At 46.5% G+C, this 19903-nt stretch overlaps 1 protein-coding gene across 12 annotated transcripts in view; it reads left to right on the top strand.

Moving 5' to 3' along the window:
• Positions 1 to 19903, top strand: part of Ralgps1 (Ral GEF with PH domain and SH3 binding motif 1) — a 244145-nt gene that overhangs the window by 78992 nt on the left and 145250 nt on the right. For 11 of the 12 annotated variants that reach the window (XM_031369895.1, XM_031369902.1, XM_031369903.1 and 8 more), the window contains one exon: positions 11571 to 11654. In XM_031369895.1, the coding sequence (XP_031225755.1) occupies positions 11571 to 11654 (84 nt within the window). Of the gene's footprint in view, positions 1 to 2729; positions 2838 to 11570; positions 11655 to 19903 lie in introns of those variants that run through there. The other variant, XM_031369905.1, reaches the window with a different exon arrangement.

Here is a 19903-nt window from a genome sequence, read left to right as displayed (position 1 = left end):
AAATTAGTGGTGATTAAGAAGAGACCAGCATCACTAGGGTGAAATCTTCTGGGAAGTGTTTTCTGAGAGCACAGAGAAGCTGTGTTCCAGAGATAGCCAACGTTGTACCTCGTGCTGCAGCTGTACTTGGAAATGTGTAAGAGTCACCCAGGTGGCACTGGTTTTGAAGGCATGAAGGGGTCGTGAAGAGCAGCTGAGGCTTGGCACTATGAGAGGCCAGGGAAGGCCATTGCTGAAGGTGCAGCCTCAGTTACAGTTGATGGCTCAGGACTGAAGGGGTCATGTAAAGGAGTTGAGGCTTGGCACCATGAAGAGAGTCTATGAGAGGCTATTGGTGAAACCGCCTAATTGCAACGGAAGACCCCAGTGTATTGGAAATGCCAGTACCATGGGATGATCACCAAGAACAGCAGCAGCAGTGGAGCGGATCAACCTGAGCTTAGCGTGCTACAGAGGGCAGAGCTGGAGAAGTGACGCCAGCCCTTTGGAACAGCCCAGAAGATCATGTGTGGATCCCAGACATTGAAACAAAAGGCTGTAACATTGAAGTTGCCTTGGAGACCCCAAGATAATCCAAGATGTCAGAGCCGTGGGCTATCTGCTGAGGAAAGCTGAGTGGAACCAGCCCAGTAGAAAGAAGTTGTTGCAGTCAACAAAGGTAGGAAAAGAGTTGGAGATCTGAAGACCACATTGACATCAGACATGGAGATGCAGAGTTTGGAGTTTGCCCAGTTGGTTTCCAGTCTTGTTTTGGGGATTACAGTTAGTGATTGGATGAATCTCAGAAGAGACTTTGAACTTTGGACTTTTAACATTGTTGAGACTGCTATAGACTATGGGGACTTCTGAAGTTGGACTGAATGTATTTTGCATTATGTTATGTTTAGGTATGGTCGCAATAGATTCATATGTTTGAACAAGCCTATGGGGGGCAAGGGAATGGATTGTGATGGCTTGTTGTATGCTCAGCCCAGGGAGTGGCAGTATTAGAAGGTGTGGTTCTGTTTGAGAAAGTGTGGCCTTTTTGGAGTAGGCATGTCACTGTGGGTGTGGGCTTTAAGACCCTCATCCTAGCTTCCTGGAAGCCAGTATTCTGTTAGCAGCCTTCAGATGAAGATGTAGAACTCTTGGCTCCTTCTCCAGCACCATGCCTGCCTGGATACTGTCTTGCTCCTGCCTTGATGATAATGGACTGAACTTCTGAACCTGTAAGCCAGCCCCAATTAAATGCTGTCCTTACAAGGGTTGCCTTGGTCATGGTGTCTGTTCACAACAGTAAAACCCTCACTAAAACAATGGGTGATAAGCAGGGTGTGACTTTATAATAGCATTATGCATTTTGGAGTAAACTTAATTTTAAAGGTGGTATGCCATGCATCATTTTTCCCCTCAAAACTATAGAAGAAAACCCAAAACCAAACTGCTTTCGTTCCTGGTCATGTTGGAGTTTTGACTCACTGAGCCCTGGGTTCCTGTTCTATCCACTTTGCATATTCTCTCTTATTTCTCGCTCCAGTCGTTACCCTTCTACTTTCTGGAATTGTTGGGCAGCTACACCTTCCCATTGCCCAAGCCATAAATTTCCCATTCAGAACACCATGCCTTCCTTTTGCTACACTGTTGTGGGTTCACTCCTTTATCTGGTTGTAGCTGTCCATATTCTTCCCCTGCTGTGTGGCCAGGGCAGGATACTGAACTCTACCCCCACTTCATGAAGACAGGTCAGATTGATAGACTTGCAGGGTGTAGAACCCCAGATGCCAGCAAGTGTGAAGATTTATTCTGGAGTGTCAGAGGGAAACCTCAACTTCTTCACCCTGTTTCCCCTGATGAGTATGCTTTCTGAGCCCTGTCCTCTGCCCGAGTTTCATCTTCTTGCTCCTGGTAAGGTAACCAAGATGATACTTGACCCTGCCCCTCCCTGCCCCCCATATCCCAGTGCCAGGCAGCTGATCCTACCACCTCTGCAGCCTTTCCTGCCATAGTCTACTTAGGGGTTCTGTTTCCAGGTTAAAACACACATACACACATACACACACACACACACACACACACACACACACACACACACACACACATTTCCAGAGATCCTGTGGAGTCACTCATTGATGGTTAGGGCCCTTCTACCCCAACTCTCTTGGCAGCTTGAGTTTATCTTTCCTGTAAGCTTTTCCTCCTGGGCCATATCAGGCCTTGTAGGAGCAGTGTCAATCAAATGTGTTGCCTGCTTTGGATTCAGTGTAGCAGTATCTGCCAGTGGTTTGGAGGTTTATCAAGAGGACAGGTGATAGGCAGAAACCCAATTTCAATGACAGACTAAGCCTGTTTCTCTCTCACCCTTGACTACAGCTGGTCTCGGTGACTATGTCAGCTGAAAAAGACTCAGGCTTATGTGGACAGTGGTACATGTATGTAACTACGCCTACTGTGTTCAGATCTGGGAAGGGCATGTGGCTCTGGATGTGCTCTCTCAGTAGATAGGGACCTGGTGAGAACCAGTTTTACTCCCTAGCTGTGATCTTAGGTAAGTGGCAGTCTCTCTGAGCCTTGTCTAACCAAGTGGAGATGACACTAAACCCATGTCACCATGTAGACTCAGTAGGTAACACATGTGCCTGCCAGAGCCTCTGGGGCATTTGGCACACTGGAAATGCTGCTGTTTACACTGAATCTCTGCTCCTGGGAGAGCTGTTAGCTTATGACTAAAATCCCTTTTATCTTTTATATTCAGCCTTTGCAGCCAGAGGCCACATGCCCCTTTTCTGGCTTGGTAGATCCCTGAGTCAGCTCTGACGCATGCTGAGACCCTTAGAAGCCCTTGCCTAGGCACTGCCATGGTAAGTTATAGCGTCACCCAGCTGTCTGAGTGTCTGAATGGCACCTTGTCATGAGTATATTTTGTTGGAAAATGGTGAACATGTTTGTGTCTTTCCATAATACCAGAATTTATTGAGTTACAAGAAAATCACAGGTGACATCCATTTCATTGTCTTCAGTTCACTAAAAACTACTGATTTACTTGGCAGACATGGCTACTGACAAGCACAGGTTCTTCTATTCCAATCTCAATTACTAACTCTCAGGTTACATGTTTGTCCTGTTTGTGTGTGTGTGTGTGGGGGGGGCAGAGAGAGACAGAGATACAGAGACAGAGAGACTACACAAGAGTCACAGAGGCCTTTCTTAAGAAGTGAACAGCAGCCACAGATAAAAGGAGTCATTGCTAGTGGATCAGAGAAGGCATGACCTAGTCTTAGAGTGGGAGGTGTGGGGTTGTGGGTGCATTTAGTGAGCCGGTTCTGGCAGGGCTATCCTGTCCATATCAAGTTGAAACCCTGGGGACAGGGTTGGCAGGACACTGCCCATTAGTTATGTGATGCAGACACCCGATGGTCAGTTGAAGGCGTGACCACAGGAGGACAGATTTATTCTTATTACAGTTCAGAAGAATGTCATCACTTTTGGTGGGAAGGTATGGTAGTGGGAGTGGCCTGGTTGATGTCGTCAATCGGTCTACAAACTGAGAAGTAATACTCAGCTGGCTCTCTTCCTTTTCCCTTCTGTTTAGTCTGGGGCTTTAGCCCATGGGTTGGTATGGGCTTTCTTATCTCTGTTAAACCTCTGGAAACACCCACTACAGACACTGCCCAGTCTAGGAGGAGCTAAGCCAACAAGATGAAAGATGAACAGTTACACCCAGTGTTTTATGAACCTTTTATATGACCCAGGACAGGGGATTACATCGTCTTTTGGTCTGATGTGTTTGGTAAGTTCACAGGTTTGATATCTGGAAGGTTTTGATATGTCCATGTATTCCTGACTTAATTTGATATATTGGTAGGTGGTAATATTTTATGTAAATAAGTCTGTGCCCTGTTATTACTGCTGGGCAGATATTTTGTTTCTTGTGCAAACCAGTTGTGAGGTCAAACAGCCTTAGCATTTGAACTTAAAATGGAGAAAATCTCTGTTTTACAAAATAAAGTCATTAGGGTACAGCATAGTCAAAGTGACTGTCCTGTTCAGTAGGGAGTGGCAGCCTGATTGCCTCATACTTGCTGGAGTCCCTGTGGGGTCCAGTAGCCCTCCCTTGGCTTAGGTAAGGATGGAGTCTTGCTAGCCTGCCTACCTGCTGCTGGACAGGTCAGCTGCCTGCTTGTTACATGTTTTTCTCTTTAGAGCTCAGAGGTCAAGAGCAGTGGTGAAAGTTGTGAGGATGGTTATGTGCTTTTAGTTGTAAGATGCAGAGTTGGCACGAGCAAGGCATCTAGCACATCTGTGGGCCTGCAGTGCGTGCCTAGGAAGTCTGGCAGCTCATGCCGGCTGACCTGGGCCCTCCTAGGCACAAGGGAGTCCTAACCCCTTATCCTCTTAAGCTAGGGTCTTGACCCTGCTTCTGCCTGTCCATCACTCCTCTTCCTGGGAGTTTTGTTTTATTAATTTAGTTACCTGGTTGAAAGTACCAGTCTTTGTTCCAAGCACATACAAATGCTGGCTCATTATGGCAGTTCTACTCTCAGGGCTGTGTTTAGATGAGGTCTGGCTTGTTCAGTGTACAATAGCCAGAGATTCAGGGCCATTTCCAGATGACTAAGTAAAGACAGGCATGGAGACTTAGTGACTTGTCCTGGGCCATAGAGGGAAGGTGTCAGCAGGTACAGTTGGTTCCCTAACCACTATACTGGCCAGCCTTTCTGTGATGCACATGTTTTCAGCACTTATTCCTGAAAGTAAGGGCAGCTCTCTGCCAGGCATCAGAGTGTCTTCTGGGAGCTGTCATTCCTCATCTGTACAACTCTGGGAAGATAGCTTCCTGTGGGCAGCAAAGGCCTGTACATCCCTCAGGGACTTGCTGGTCCCTCTATTGCTTGTCTGTCTTATGAACCCACTCTTACCCCTCAAATGCACCCCCTTCCTCAGTTAGACCCCATCCCTGTCTACACTGGCCCTGCTCCCACTGCTCAGTGGCCTCCTGGCTTTTGTCTGCTAGTTCCTCTGAAAACTCCATGAATGAACCTGGCAGTTTTTCTCTTTGTCTCTATGGTCTTTGTTTTTATTCCTCCAGAAGGTGGGGTGGGAGGAGGCAGGATAAAGGTTGTAGTGGCTTACAGAGGTGGCATGGTGCCTGTGACTGGTGCCAGACTCATGGTGGTCCTGGAGGTTTGAGCCAGTGACATGTTTTCCGGTGTGGACATGCTGAGAGAGCATGTATTGGAGAAGCCTGAAGTTGGATCTAAGCCACACTTGGAGGGCCACATGTTGATACTAGCTTCCTATGGCCTGGAGGTTGAGACACCATGGGGGTGGGGGAGTTGTCAAGGATGATGCCACCCTTCCCCAAGAAGACTCTTTCAGAGATTACTTCATTACGCTGTGCTCAGAGTTACAGCTTTCTTAGGGCATGTCATGGTGTCTGACTTACAGGGCCCTAAGCACAAAGCTGGTAGGGCTTGCCTTCTACTGTGGGGCTCAGAGATGCTATGTCAGATGAGCTAAGACCAATGTTGACTAGACCAATGTTGACTATTACTGTTGCCTAAGAATGTACACAGGTCAGGATGTTAAAAGGAAGTTGTCTTTATGCCAGTTAGAGATTTTTCCATAGATAGTGCTACTAATAAACATTTGCCTTTGACTGGCAAAAAGAATGTGTAAATGAATCCCAGGTTGCTGAGATTTTTGTTTATGGCAGCTATGTAGACACGCCCTTTGGGTCTGGCCCTGCAGAAACTGAGGTGCTTTGTGGGAACCAAAGGAGGTGTATCCATCAAGGAACACAGAGTCTTGGTTGAGCTCAGGGCAGGAACATGGTCAGCACAGGGCTAAAGCCGATGGCACATGTGTGATCGCCAAACAAGCAGCAGGATGTAGACAGCAAACATGCGCAGATCCGGGTGGTGCTGGGGGCCGCTCGGAAAAGAGTGCCTGGAAGATGGGACTGAGGACAAGGTCAGTCAGGCAAAGACATGGTCTTACAGAGGGTTCACAGGACAGTGCATGCCTTGGTGTCCCAGTCAGGAGCTGACATTGCTAGAGGAGAGACCAGTGGCAGAAGATACAGGGTGTGAGGAAGGCAGTTCAGGATATGGAGGAGGGAAGAGAAGAGATAGGTGAAGTGTGCCAAACATCTGATATTATTATTAGTGAGCAAAGCTTGTTTTTTTTTTTTTTTTTTGGTTTTTTCGAGACAGGGTTTCTCTGTGTAGCCTTGGCTGTCCTGGAACTCACTCTGTAGACCAGGCTGGCCTCAAACTCAGAAATCTGCATGCCTCTGCCTCCCAAGTGCTGGGATTAAAGGCGTGCGCCACCCCACCCAGCTCTTTTTTTTTTTTAAATTTATTTATTGTTATATGTAAGTACACTATAGCTGTCTTCAGACACACCAGAAGAGGGCATCAGATCTCATTATGGATGGTTGTGAGCCACCATGTGGTTGCTGGGATTTGAACTCAGGACCTTTGGAAGAGCAGTCAGTGCTCTTAAACGCTGAGCCATCTCACCAGCCCACAGTGAGCAAGGCTTAATGCAGCAGGAAGGGGATCAAGAAGAAGGGGTCTCTGGGAAGGTTGAGTTAAGGGATGCGGCCAGCTTGTGTGGCCTCTGGGAGGGAGACCTGCAGTGGCACACAGCTCCTCCTCTCAGCTTCTGTTCTCTCATGGACTTGGGGAATCTGCATGACAGAAGGCAAGACCCAGAGACTTTTAGCCTCCTTTCATGTCCTCTTGACCTCAGCCCAGGGTCAGAGCTAGCCAGCCTAGATGCTCTGTAGGTCTAGGGCATTGGGAAGACCATGCCAACCCTGGCTCATCCAGGATTTAGAGCTGCCAGACATTCCTAGTCTCAACTCAGATCCCCTTTTCTTTTAGAATCAGCCTTGTCTCCTTTGGTCAGTGTTAACTTGGTCACAATCAAATTAGTTCTGTAGCGTGGGCCCTTTTAGGCTTCAGTGACTGGAAGAGTTTTGTTCTGTTCCTTCACATTTTCCAACTGCACTTCACAGGGATGGAATCTCTTGTAAGCCTGTAAGGCCAAACACAGAAGGGGAAGAGCGCCAAGGAGGTTGGCCAGAGAGTGGCTCAGTGTAGCTAGAGTGGGCTGAGTGCATGTGCTGTAGGCCAGGCCGCATGCCCAGTGTGCTACCACCCTGCTCCACAGTCTTCCTCCTGCACACCCCCCCTTACCTCAATCTTCCCAGAGACCTCTTCTTGATCCCCTTCCTGCTGCATTAAGCCTTGCTCACTGTGGGCTGGAGAGATGGCTCAGCGTTTAAGAGCACTGACTGCTCTTCCAAAAGTCCTGAGTTCAAATCCCAGCAACCACATGGTGGCTCACAACCATCCATAATGAGATCTGATGCCCTCTTCTGGTGTGTCTGAAGACAGCTACAGTGTACTTACATATAATAATAAATCTACAGCTCAGGGAGATTGCCAGCATCCACATCATCCTTAGGGATGGAACCAATGCCTAAGACTCTGGTGACAGGGTGGCAGGACTGGGATTCAGAGGTTTTTCTACTTGAAGTTTATTTGCTCAATGCAGGCTGTCAAAGCACCTCTCAGACATACTGGAGGCTTTAGACTTTTTTTTTTAAAAAAAGATTTGTTTGTTTTATGTATATGAGTGCTCTATCAGCATGTACACTTGCATGCTAGAAGAGGGCATCAGATTCCATTACAGATGGCTGTGAGCCACCGTGTGGCTGCTGGGAATTGAACTCAAGACCTCTGGAAGAGCAACCAGTGCTCTTAACGACTGAGCCATCTTTCCAGTCCCATGAGGTTTTAATTCTGTCTCCTGCTGCACAAGGCTCCCTAGAGAACGGCCAGATTACACCACCCCCTCCACCAAACACCAGTGTTCAAATCAAGGCCTCAGAAATATTCAAACAGAATCAATTCAGAGTAGATGTGTAAAATACCTTCCTTGACTCTTACCTATGTGACATAGGTGAAAAGAGAAATAGAAGCCATTTTTAAAACAGTAGTGGGAGGGGAGAGAAAAGGAGGCACTTAGTGTTGGAGCTGGTGCTGAGCAGAGCTCCTGCTACCCTCACTGCAATATGTACCCCATCACTGGGGAAGAGCTCTGTGTCAAGTGCCCACAGGACTTAGGCATTCCATGTTCCTATATCTTATGGCAATAGAAATTCTACAGAAATAGATACCATGCCACTGGGGTATGGACAGCCAGGATCAAGGCTGGTTCTTTACCACCCTACTTCCAGGTGTCTTCTACTGGGGTATGGACAGCCAGGATCAGGGTTGAGTCTATACCACCCCTCTTCCAGGTGTCTTCCCAGATTGTCATGGTGCAGAAATAAGAACATGGAGTCTGAACTAAATACACACATACCTATGCATATGCACATACACCCTTACCAGGCATACACACATTTACTGCTACTGCTGTTTAGTTTTGAATGCAGGAAAACATGGAGGGAAACACCATCTGAGATTAGACACTAAGCAGTCTAATTCCTGAACATTCTTTAAATGGACAAGTTTTATATTTGATTAAAATCTGCATTTTCTCAGCATTGACTGGGGTTCCCAGGAATGAGAGGCCTTTGCCCTGACAAACTGGAGCAGGGCAACAATATAATATGTGCTATAAAAGTAACTTTTATTTGCCAGATGTAATTGTAATTTTAGAGGCTTACTGCTGAATAAGCTCTCCCTTTTTAGATCTTTCTGATCTCTGGCTGGCTGGATCAACTCAGCTGTTCTAGCTCAAACTCCTCTCCAAGCTGACTGATTCAATCCAGCTTCTCTTGGCTTCTGACTGAATTGCTCAGCCTGGCCTCAGACTAACTTTGGCAATCTGTTCTAATCTTCGGGCTCCTTCTCCTTCTCTAGCTTAAGGTTCTGTCTTCACCTGTGTCTAGCTTGTTCTCTCTGTAACCTGTTTCTGTACAACTGCCACACACACACACTACCTACCGTATACCATACCACCTTTTTTCTGTCTCCTTGTTCTTAAGAAGCCCCTCTTCCTTCTCTTCTTGGGTGAGTTGGGCATATTCTATTTCTGACTCATTCTTTCAAATCTTTCCCTGATTCCTCACTTTGCCCCTCAATTAGATGTCACTTTCAAACATAGCTGCTTCCTTCTATAACCCTACCTTCATTATTAGGGACTAGTGGTGTGTACTAAGGATGTGTCTGTATTCCAGCCAGATCATACTGTAATCCAGAGCGTGTCTGCATTCCAGCTGGATCACATTGACCCAGAAGGTCTTTGGATATGATCCTTTGCCAGAACAGCCATACTGCTGGGTTAAAATCCCTCTACAGTGTGCTTAATGGTTTGTGCAGCACAGTGAGAGTAAATTTCATCAAGACTGGTGAGCTATGCACTGGAAACGAATCCAGGTACACATTTCAGACAAAGTGCAGACAACAAACAGGTGAACCCTATAGCACCAAGAGATTCATTTAGGTGTGATTTGAGAAGTAGAGTCATGGCATTCATTCAGGAGAATGAATACTTAGCCCTAATTAAAATAGGATATGATAATGGTTTTTATGAGAAAACCGGCATGAAGGGCCTGTGTGGGGACTGCCTGTGTGGGCATTACCTGAACATCTACTCCAGTGGCGTCTGTCATATGCTAGTTTTAGTTGATATTGTTTTCAGACTTGGGATCTAAAATTGTGAAGTTGAGAAAGACTTGTCCAGGTCCTGGCTCACTGTCCTCACGGGGCTGACAGTGGTTGTTTACAGATGTGAGGTAGCCAGGAAGAGGTGTGTCAGCTCCTGATTGGTCTTCATGTATGTTTGTGTCCAGGCAGTTCCTTTTTCAGTCACACAGGCTGCAGTTTAGTTAGAGCTGGCTTCCCACAGGTACCTGCTGGGACTCATCACTGGGTCCTGAGATACCCTGATGAGCATTTGTTTCAGATGGAACTGTCCAGCCAACAAGTTCTTTTCTTTTTCTGTTTCTACCATTCCAACCCCAACTTCCATGTTTATTCCAGCTCTTGGCAGCTGATTCTCACTGAAGATCTTAAAATGGTCCAGGTGTATACTTTTTAAAAAGGCTGATATGGTGAAAGCCTGGTTGGAATCAGCGGGTCTTAGAAGTCTAGGTAGAGAAAGTTTCTCCTTCCTTCTCTGTCAGGACACCCCACAGTACAAACTTGGGGGCCTTGCCTTGGTCTTCGTATAGCCTCCCAATTGTCCTAGGTTCTTGGCCTCTTACTTACACAGATTGCAAAAGTGACAAGAAAACTTTATGTGGAGCAAAGTAATAATGAATGTCAGGAAGAAACAACACTGTCAAGAGTGATAGTGGCCACATGCATAGGGAACTCAAGCTTCCTGATTATTGTTGGGGTTCAAGAGAAAGAGCATGGTTGCTAAGGGTGGTTCTCTGATTTGATTGGTGAGCTTGAATTATGTAAACTTTCATACACTGTACATGTCCTTTCCCATGATGCATCTGGTTTTAGTCGTGTGTGTGTGTGTGTGTGTGTGTGTGTGTGTGTGTGTGTGTGTGTGTGTGTGCTTAGTTATGTACAGGCATGGGATGGTAAATAAGGGATCCTCCCCAAAAGTTCACTCAGAGGATACAGTTTGCCTTATTGTTCAGGAACTCAGACAAATTCAGGCTGGATTGGGCCCCAGCCTCATGCCTAGATATAACTGAAGTGTGATTTAATAGGATCTCTCTGTCTAATGATCATTAAATGGCAGGAGAAACTTATTCCATTGTTCTAAGAGGGGAATGCTTATAGCTCAGTAGAGGTGGGCATTCTGGCTTGCTAACAGGTGGCTAGGTGGCTTGTTCAGAGAAGGGTATGTGTACAGCACATGCAGGTGTGACGTGTCTCACATGCAGTGGTAGAAGAGGGGCATGTGTACAACCCAGGCCAAGTAGAGTATGAAGTTGATAAACTAGACCCTGGGCTTGCCTGCCTTGACATGACCCCACACGATGGCTTCTGTTATCCAAACAGAAGTCACCTTTGCTGACTGGTAAAACTTAGCTACTTTGACATACTGCTAAGCCTTCTGGGAAATTGGGCACATGCTTGCACTAGCGGTACTTTCCTGTCCTGTCTTGTCTCTGTATAAAAATGGGACGGCAGCTTTAGGAAGGAATCCCAGGGAATCCCAGAAGCACCTCTAGTTACCTGATTGCAAGAATGAAGTATGTCTGTGTGGCCAAAAAAATCTGAGATTCCTCAGCTAGATTTTAATTTTAAGCTAGCCTGGAGCCCTGGAGCTATATCCAGGATGGGGTGAGTCCTGCTGGTTTAAGCATTGACACCCCCTCTCAGACAATTTGTTCTATACGAAGCCCTCTTCATCCCAGAGAAGCTGGCAGAGTGACAATAGTAAATATTTTTGCAGAGAAGTCTTGGGAAATGGGGTACAGTGGTGGGGGAGAGTACTCTGTGTTTCAGCCTGCTGCTGCTCCCTCACCTACAGACATGGCCCTGCCCCTCCCTGGTGAGCTTAGGCATAGCCAAGGCCTCAGGCCTGCCCACCTCCATGCTCACAGTTTAGGCACATGACCTGTGGCTTTGCATCTTGATTGAATTCCTTTTGACTCTGCTTCCCAGGAATTGGCCAGCTGCGGATGGAGTAAAAAGGAGAAACACAGTCTTGCCCCCAACGTTGTGGCCTTTACTCGGAGGTTCAACCAGGTAAGCAACGTCCCTGGAGTGTCTGTCCTCATGGCAGCACACTGCCCTTCAGGGGTCAGTGCCAGCCTCCTGGCCTTGGGTCCCAGTTCTCTTTTGTGACTGCTCACTGTCATCCATCGTGGTTCACAAAGCTAGAGAGGCTGGCTCTCCTGTGCTGCAGCCACTCCATAGATTCGGTGTGGTTGGGAGAGGATCTAGCCATGGCTTTCCTTGTTTGCCTCACTTCTCTGCCTCCTTTCTTCTCCAGGCTCTAGCCCCTGGCTCTGCCCTCTTTGCTGTACCTCTTTCCCATGTCCCGTGCTCCCGGCCCAGGACTCTTCCTTCTTGTTTAACTCGTGGGAGCACCCATCAAACACCTCATTGCAACCACTTTGTTTTTCTCTGTGTGGTCCCCAGTTTAACTGCCTTTGGTTTGTGTGTTCTGTGGTCTCTGTGAGGACTTGTCTGTCCTGTTCATCATCAAGCCTGCAATCTTGTCAGTGTTAGGTTCCTGTGTAAAGGACCCTCAGTGAACATGCGTGAAGCAATGAGTGGGACTTTAGGAGTCCAGTGAGGACAGTGACCTAAAGGTTGCATAATTGTGTGGCTGGCCCTCTGGGTCCTGGGGCCCACATTCCCTTGGAGTCTTGGTTTCATCTGGGCCTTCCCTCTCGGAAATGCCTGGCCCTGTACATCACTGTTGCTCAACCTCTTAGCCTTCTGCTGCCTCTGCATCCGTCCACGGGCAGCAGGAGTCTTGGACAAGCACTGGCTTGTAGTCTGAAGATCAAGGCTGGGGCCTGAATGCTTTGTTTGTTTGTTCGTTTGTTTGTTTGACGAGGCACAAGGCACAGAAAGAGCGGAGTACAACAAACATAACTGCCTCAGTGCTAGCAGGGCTGCAGTCTATTTAAATAGAGAAGCGATTTCTCTTTTTATTGTAAATCTTTTCCTTTCAAACTGAGTTCACTTTTTTAAAAAAAGGAAAAGAAGCCCAGTGTGGTGGTGCACATTTTGATCCCAGCACTTGGGAGGCAGAGGCAGGTGGGCTTCTGAGTTCAAGTCCACCCTGGTCTATAGAGCAAGTTCTAGGACAGCCTGGGCTACATGGAGAAACCCTGTCTCAAAAGCAAAACAAAACAAAACACAAAATTCAAAAACAAAACAAAAAGATGATGAAGTGGGGGAGGAGGAGGGAGAGGAAGAAGAGGAGGAAGAGGGAGAGGAGGAGAGAAAGCCAGATGTGTTTACGCTATCAGAGGATTCATAGTTTCCTTAACAATAATCTTTGATTGGGAGTCAACCTAGCCCCCACCTGGGGCCAGCCATGGAACTCACAGAGGGTGGGTTTTTGGGGACTCTGTAATCCGCTTTACACAGGGCTGCCAGGTCAGCTTGGCAAGAGCAGTACAGCCCATGTGGCAAGCAGTTGTATTGTGTCCATCCCAGACCAAGGGGTGCAGTGAGCCAGCGTCAAGCCATGTTTTCTTAAACATTATGCTCTAGGAAGTGCAGGCTCCTGGAGAGCCAGCAGCTTCTGGACATAGCCTGGGAGCTCTGGCTTGAAAACTGGCCAGAGGCCAGCCTTGGCCCACGGCTGGGATTGCTGTCTTTGGATGAGCTCACTGGTCTTCTTATGAGTAGACCTGAACCACATGAAGACAAAGACACCTTATTAGACTCCAGATAAGAGCTAGAAGCCACTGACATCTTCAGAGCCTCCATTTCCTCACCAGTACCTAGGAATATCAACAGCACCGACTTTAAGGAGCTGTTGTAAGGGTAACAGAGAGTGGCATCTGGCAGATAGCAGGCTGCAGATGTTTCAGAGGCTGCAAGGAAAGCCTAAAGGTCAGAAGGCTAGAAGGAAGCCACTGGAGCATTTTGGATTCTGGGACCAAACCAGAAACCCAGAGCAAGTGTCCTGCGCAGCCTGCTTGCTCCTCTGTGGGATCTGAACACCTCAGGATTTTCTCATACAGCGACAGGATGGTACAACTTGGCCAAGTTCATCCAGGGTCTGCAATGTGTCCCTATGCCGTAGAGTTTACCCTGGTCTTTGTGTTACTGAGAGAACCTGGCAGCAGTACATCTGAAAGTACACATACATGACTTACATTTGATTTGAAGGCTCAGAGCTGCTCTGAAGTGTGTGCAGGGACACAGCTGGATGTGAGCCTTAGCCATGGCTTGATAGCTGTGGGATATTGGGCCAGCTTCTGGCTTCTGCACTCATATTCGTCGAGGATCATTCCAATTGGGTTTTGAAGATTAAATGAGAAACTGTACTCAACCCAGAGGAAATGATTCATTAGCGTCAGAGAGAAAGTGCTGTGGCTCAAAGCACCTGGTTAAAAGCAAGGCAGGTAAGGCAAAAAATGAGAGGTTAAGGCTTCAGAGTGTGAGGGCTACAGTGTGTTCAAGAGGACTTGAGAACCGAGGATGCTGACATTTGTCATGGGCAGAGGGTGAGGTTTGCAAAGGATGCTGGGTGAGGCATTCTAAGTGGGAAGAACTTGACAGAAGGGCAAAATCTGGAAGTGCACTTGAGGAGTGAAGGAGCGCTCAGGCGACCTGAGCAGAGCTGGTAGAGAGCCCATGGGTCTTAGCCATAGGCACACATCAAGGTGGAGTGCCTGTGGACAGGACAGGAGTAAGTGCTGCAGTTGCAGCAGCTCTCTCTGCACATAAAGGGAGGACGAGGGGCCAGTGGTATCCAGGAAGGCCGTGGACTTTCCTTTTCTCAAGTGGGCAGACCCATGACGGTGCTCATGTCTGAATGGAAGGGTTCAGGATGCCAGGGAGATCCAAAGGTGAGGAGAGTCAGGGTCTGTGTGACAAAGGCCTAGAGGAGATGGGAAAGGGAAGTCCTGGGAGCTGTTGTAAGGGAGACACAGCTGCAGGTGGCCTAGAGGCACAGTATGAGGCCTGTGGAAGAATGGAGACAAAGGGGGCATTGGGGCAGGAAGCATGCTTACTGTTGAAGACCGTGAGAAAGTCCCAGGCACTGATAGTGGCCCAGCTGAGAGAGCACATAGCACTTAAGTATCTTTGATTCCATTTACAGCCTGCAGGTGCGAGCATGGGAGGAAATGTGGGCAGTCAGTCCATGCACACAGCTGGAAGGACTGAGGGGCAAGGGGACTTCCTCAAAGAAGGTGCTAGAGTGAGTGACAAATGGCAAGAACAATCTGCCTGAGAAGAGAAGGGCTCCAGGAGACTGAACAAGAAAAAGGAGAGTAAGGACTCAAAGAAAGGTGAGAACATAGGTGAACAGCCCTGGACAGTGAGGAAGGAGGTGACAGAAGGGGCTGGGGGTCATAGTTACTGCAGTCAGAGAGGCAAAGGGATGGGGGGCCATGTTCATCTGCAGAAATGTCAGAGTTGCTGAAGGAGAAAGGTAAAATTTGGTGATGAAGAAGACAGTTAGCTTTTTATGTATGTGTGTGCATGTGGAGGCCAGAGGTTGCTCTTAGGTGCCATGCCTTGGGTGGAGTCCACCTCTTCCTTTCTTTCTCTCCCACCCACTTGAGACCAGATCTTTCACTGGCCTGAAACTCACCAAGTAGGATGGTTGATAAGTTCCAGCAATCCTCCTATCTCAGCTCTTCACAGCTACTCCTAGCTTTTTATGTGGGTGCTGGGGACTTGAACTCAGGTCCTCTTGCCTACAAGCTAACATTATTACCACTAAGCCATCTCTCAGCCCACTATTTTTAAATCTGGACTTTTTCTTTTTCTCTCCTCATTTGCTTTTTGTTTTGTTTTGTTTGTGGATGACTAACTGAATAAAGTGTTTTCTACCCACAACCGTTCTTTTCTGTTCATCTGTAATACTGCTGTGGCATTTCCCAAGAGATGTCTTGTACACCCAGACAGCCCTGAGTACTAGCTCTGCCATCAAAACAATAAGTTACATCAGTGATAGGTTATATATTAAACAGTAGTCTGTAGATATAAGAGCTTATTTCGTTCCATGACCATATAGCAGCCATTCTATGTATGTTTGAACTTTTCAGAAATTTAGTTTAAGCACTGTATTAATGGGCAGGAGGAGCAGGAGGAAGAGAAAGAAAATCCAATGTTTATCTGTGATTTAAAAAAAAAAAAAATAAGAGCTGGGCAGTGGTGGTGCACACCTTTAATCCCAGCATTTGGGAGGCAGAGGCAGGTGGATTTCTGAGTTTGAGGCCAGCCTGGTCTACAGAGTGAGTTCCAGGACATCCAGGGCTACACAGAGAAACTCTGTCTCAAAAAACAAAACAAAACAAAAAAAGAAAGAAAAAACTAAGAAAGGAGGACTTCCTTGACTTTTAGAGGAATCTATAGCATCCTTAATCCCAGATGATCCTTAATACTGGGCATGTCCTCCTGATATCTTAATAGGAAGACACTGGGCATGTCCCCTGAGATCTTAGTAGGAAGACACACCGGGCACACCCCGTGAGACTTGAAGTAAGACAATGTGGTGCTCTGGCACTGTTCTATGTAAGAAAATAAAATAGGAACAATAAAAGAAATTCAGTTGAAAGAGAAAGAAATTGAGGTGTCTTTATTCACAGTTGACATGATTGTCTATAGAAAAATTAAAAACTAAATCAGTTTTACAAACTCTCCTGGCACTGATGTGCAAGCAAGCAAGGCATTCATTGCACACAAAGGGTTGCTTTTGTTGTGCTAGCAATGAAAGATTGGGATCTGAAAGTTGAAATCACTGTTTATAATAACACCAGGACTCAAACAGACTTAGGTGTTTATTTTTACAAAATGTAGTTTATATGTTGAAAGCTACAAAGCACTGATGTAAGTAATCAAGCAGATGTTAGGAAATAGGGAGGGGCAGCAGGGAGGGGCTTCATCTTCATGGATGAAAAGACTCAGTGTCATTAAGATGTCAGTTCCCACTTGACATCTAGAATAATTGCTGCTTGTACAACCCAACAGACTCATTCCAAAGGTTGTGAGGAAGACTAGAGACCTGGAATAACCAGTGTAGTACTGGGAAAAAGAGATGACAAACATTACAGATTCACTGTTAACAGAAGAGCAGGGGCACCTAGGCCAGGGGGACAGAATGTAGATTCAGTCTGTGCTGGGACAACTGAAGAGTCCTGCTGTCTGTCTCTGTGTGTGTCTCTATTGAAATGAATTTACACTTTAAGCCTTTCATAAAATTCAGTCAAAATAGATAAGGTGCTCAGATGTAAGCTTTTAGGAGAAGACATAGGCAGAGTCTCTGTGCCCTTAGGTTTGATGTTGAGCTATTAGAAACCAAAAGATGCCGGGCGGCGGTGGCGCACTCCTTTAATCCCAGCACTTGGGAGGCAGAGGCAGGCGGATTTCTGAGTTCGAGGCCAGCCTGGTCTACAGAATGAGTTCCAGGACAGCCAGGGCTACTCAGAGAAACCCTGTCTTGAAAAAACAAAAAACAAACAACAACAACAACAACAAAAAGAAACCAAAAGACAATCTGTAAGAAAAAAATCAGTAAGTTGGCAATTTATTAAGACTTAATTCCATTGTGGAAAAGACATAGTTAAAAGAAATCATGAAGACAAGCACAGACTGGGAGCCATCTGTGCCAAGCACCTGTTTGAAAATAATATGGTTTGAAGACTCACCAGCATCACTAAGGAGGTGGTGGGACACAGGCAGCAGCAAATGAGCATGAGAAGATGCTCAGGGTCCTTCATCACCAGGCAGGCACGGAACAGCCATAGCTCCTACTGCGTCTGAATCACAGTGAAGGTACAGAGGACACACACACACATACACTCACACACACACACACACAGAGCAAGAGAGTGAGCGCAGCACAGCAGCTTGTTAATAGTTGTCAAAGATGAAGGATCTGAGATGTCTTTCTGCAGGGTGTGGGCAAACACAAGGGATAGTGTTTTCTTAAGTAAAATGAGCTGTGTTGTCACCACACAGAGTACTTGTCATGTGTACATCAAGGTGAAAGCCAGAGTAGAAGGCTCCCTGTTTCTTTCTCTTTTCTTTCTTTGACACTCTGGAAAAGGTAAAACTGTAGAGACTAGATCCCTAGTTGTGTAATGGTTGAGAAAGATCGAGATCTGAGTAGGTGGAGCACAAAGGAGTTTCTGGTGGCAGTTTTTTCTTTGCAGTGTCAGGAATAGAATTCAGAGATTTTTGCTTGCTAGGCAAGAGCTTTACCAGTGAACTGTACTTCTAGCCCATATTTGTATGTCTAAGAGCATGAGATAATTCCATATATGTAGTGGCAGATATATGACAGTGTCTTTATGACAACCCACAGAACCTTATATTACCAAGACCTCAACACACTTACTCTAGAAATTTCAACTTAGAGATGGAGGGCTCCTAGAATTGATGCAAAACAAAAGCGCACACATCAAATTGTAAGGTGACTTCTTTGCAGAGGGCAGAATTTGCTGATCTGAGTTTACCTCTGGAGTCACACAGGACATGATACTAAAGATGGAACTGTATAGGAGTATATGTTGTGCTCTTGATGCTGGATAAGAAGTCTGAAATAGTGCTCAAGGACGTGTGCTGCCATTGGACAACTGAGATGTGAATGGCAGGCCCTGGGAACTGGTTTCTCTCTGTGCTGTGGGAATTACAGGCAGACAAGTGAAAAAGCAACACTCAGTAATCTAATGGCTTAGAGTTGTGAACAACAGTATGAATTCATGTGAGTTTTAGTTAAAGATACAGTCAGATGGTTGGTGGCACACGCCTTTAATCCCTACACTTGGGAGGCAGAGACAGGTAGATCTCTGAGTTCAAGGCCAGCCTGGTCTACAGAGTGAGTTCCACAGCAGCTAGGGCTACACAGAGAAACCTTGTCTCAAACAGCCTCCCAAAAATATGTTTATATTGAGAAATATAGCCATGAATGTCATATGGGTAATACATGTATATGCGCATGAGTTACTACAACTACCTTCCAGCTCAGAGTTGTGTAGGGCTCAGTCTCCTTTGGTTTCTTCCGTAGCAGGCCAGATATGGCCTTATAGTGCCTGGATCCTGCACATAGTAGGGCTTCATGCAACTCTGATGAATTGACCACCTCTGCACACTGTATGTGTGGGTCCCTAATCTGTTCTGTCCCTTCCAGAACCATGCCAGGAAAATGTGTGAGGTTTGCCATACAAGAATCTATTGAATTACACATATAAAGTATCATACTTGAGATTATGTGGTATAGAAATTGCACACATTAAATATAAGTTTTACAAGCTTCTGTTTGGTGCCCAGAATAACTGTTTTCAGAAACAACTGGTAAACATTTGAATCTGAACTTAATTTTGACAATTCCTTGGAAAAAATGATTCTGTGGCAACCTAGGCGTGTCTTACAGGCAGCCATGGCTAATTACACCGGGAAAGCATTTCTGTGATGTTCCTGCTTTACGTAAACAGCCAGTTGCTGATTCTCAGATCCCCTGCTTCCCTTTTTAAAGCAGCAGTAGTTCAATCACCATCAGAAGGTGGGTTCTTGCACAGCAAGCGTCCTTGGTAATGTCAGGCTGTCCTCTACTCTCTTTCCATGGCTCACCTTCTTTCCCACCATATGCCTGAAGTCTGTACATCCCGTTACTCTGCCAAACTGTCCTGGTGCTCCTGTGCTCCACTGTCTGATGCTAATAAGGCATACATGAGAAGCACTAGGTACTTCCCAGCATTCCCAGCATTTGGCTGGCTGCTTTCTATTTTTCCTTGTGCTGCGAGTCGGCCTCATGTTGATAGACAACTACTAACTTTCTTTCCTTCTCTCCTCCTTCCCTCCCTCCCTCCCTTCCTCCCTTTCTCTCTTTCTCTCTTTCTCTCTTTCTTTCTATCTTTCTTGTTTTTTCGAGACAGGGTTTCTCTGTGTAACCCTGACTGTCCTGGAATTCACTCTGTAGACCAGGCTTGGCCTCGAACTCAGAAATCCGCCTGCCTCTGCTTCCCAAGTGCTGGGATTAAAGGCATGTGCCACCACTGACCAGCTGATAGACAACTTTCTTCTTGCCACTAACAGACTCAAGGCCCAAGATTTGTTGGTATAAGTGAGAGGCCAGCCATGAATAAAGATCTATGTCAAAGCTGCCTTCATTCATGGCTGGCCTGTGCCAACTCCAGAAGATCCATACTCCTCAGGCCTAGTGGAACTTTGCATCTTTTATCAGTGACAAACCAGTTTTAGAAAATGAACTTTGGGCTCGGCAGTGGTGGTGCACACTTTTAAACCCATCACTCTAGAGGCAGAGGCAGGCAGATCTCCGAGATTGAAGCCAACCT

This window comes from Mastomys coucha, unplaced genomic scaffold (genome assembly GCF_008632895.1).
Source record: "Mastomys coucha isolate ucsf_1 unplaced genomic scaffold, UCSF_Mcou_1 pScaffold15, whole genome shotgun sequence".
In the NCBI taxonomy this organism is placed as follows: Eukaryota; Metazoa; Chordata; class Mammalia; order Rodentia; family Muridae; genus Mastomys; species Mastomys coucha.
The sequence above is the reverse complement of the archived record's forward strand: the minus strand, read 5'-3'. Positions and strand labels throughout refer to the sequence as shown.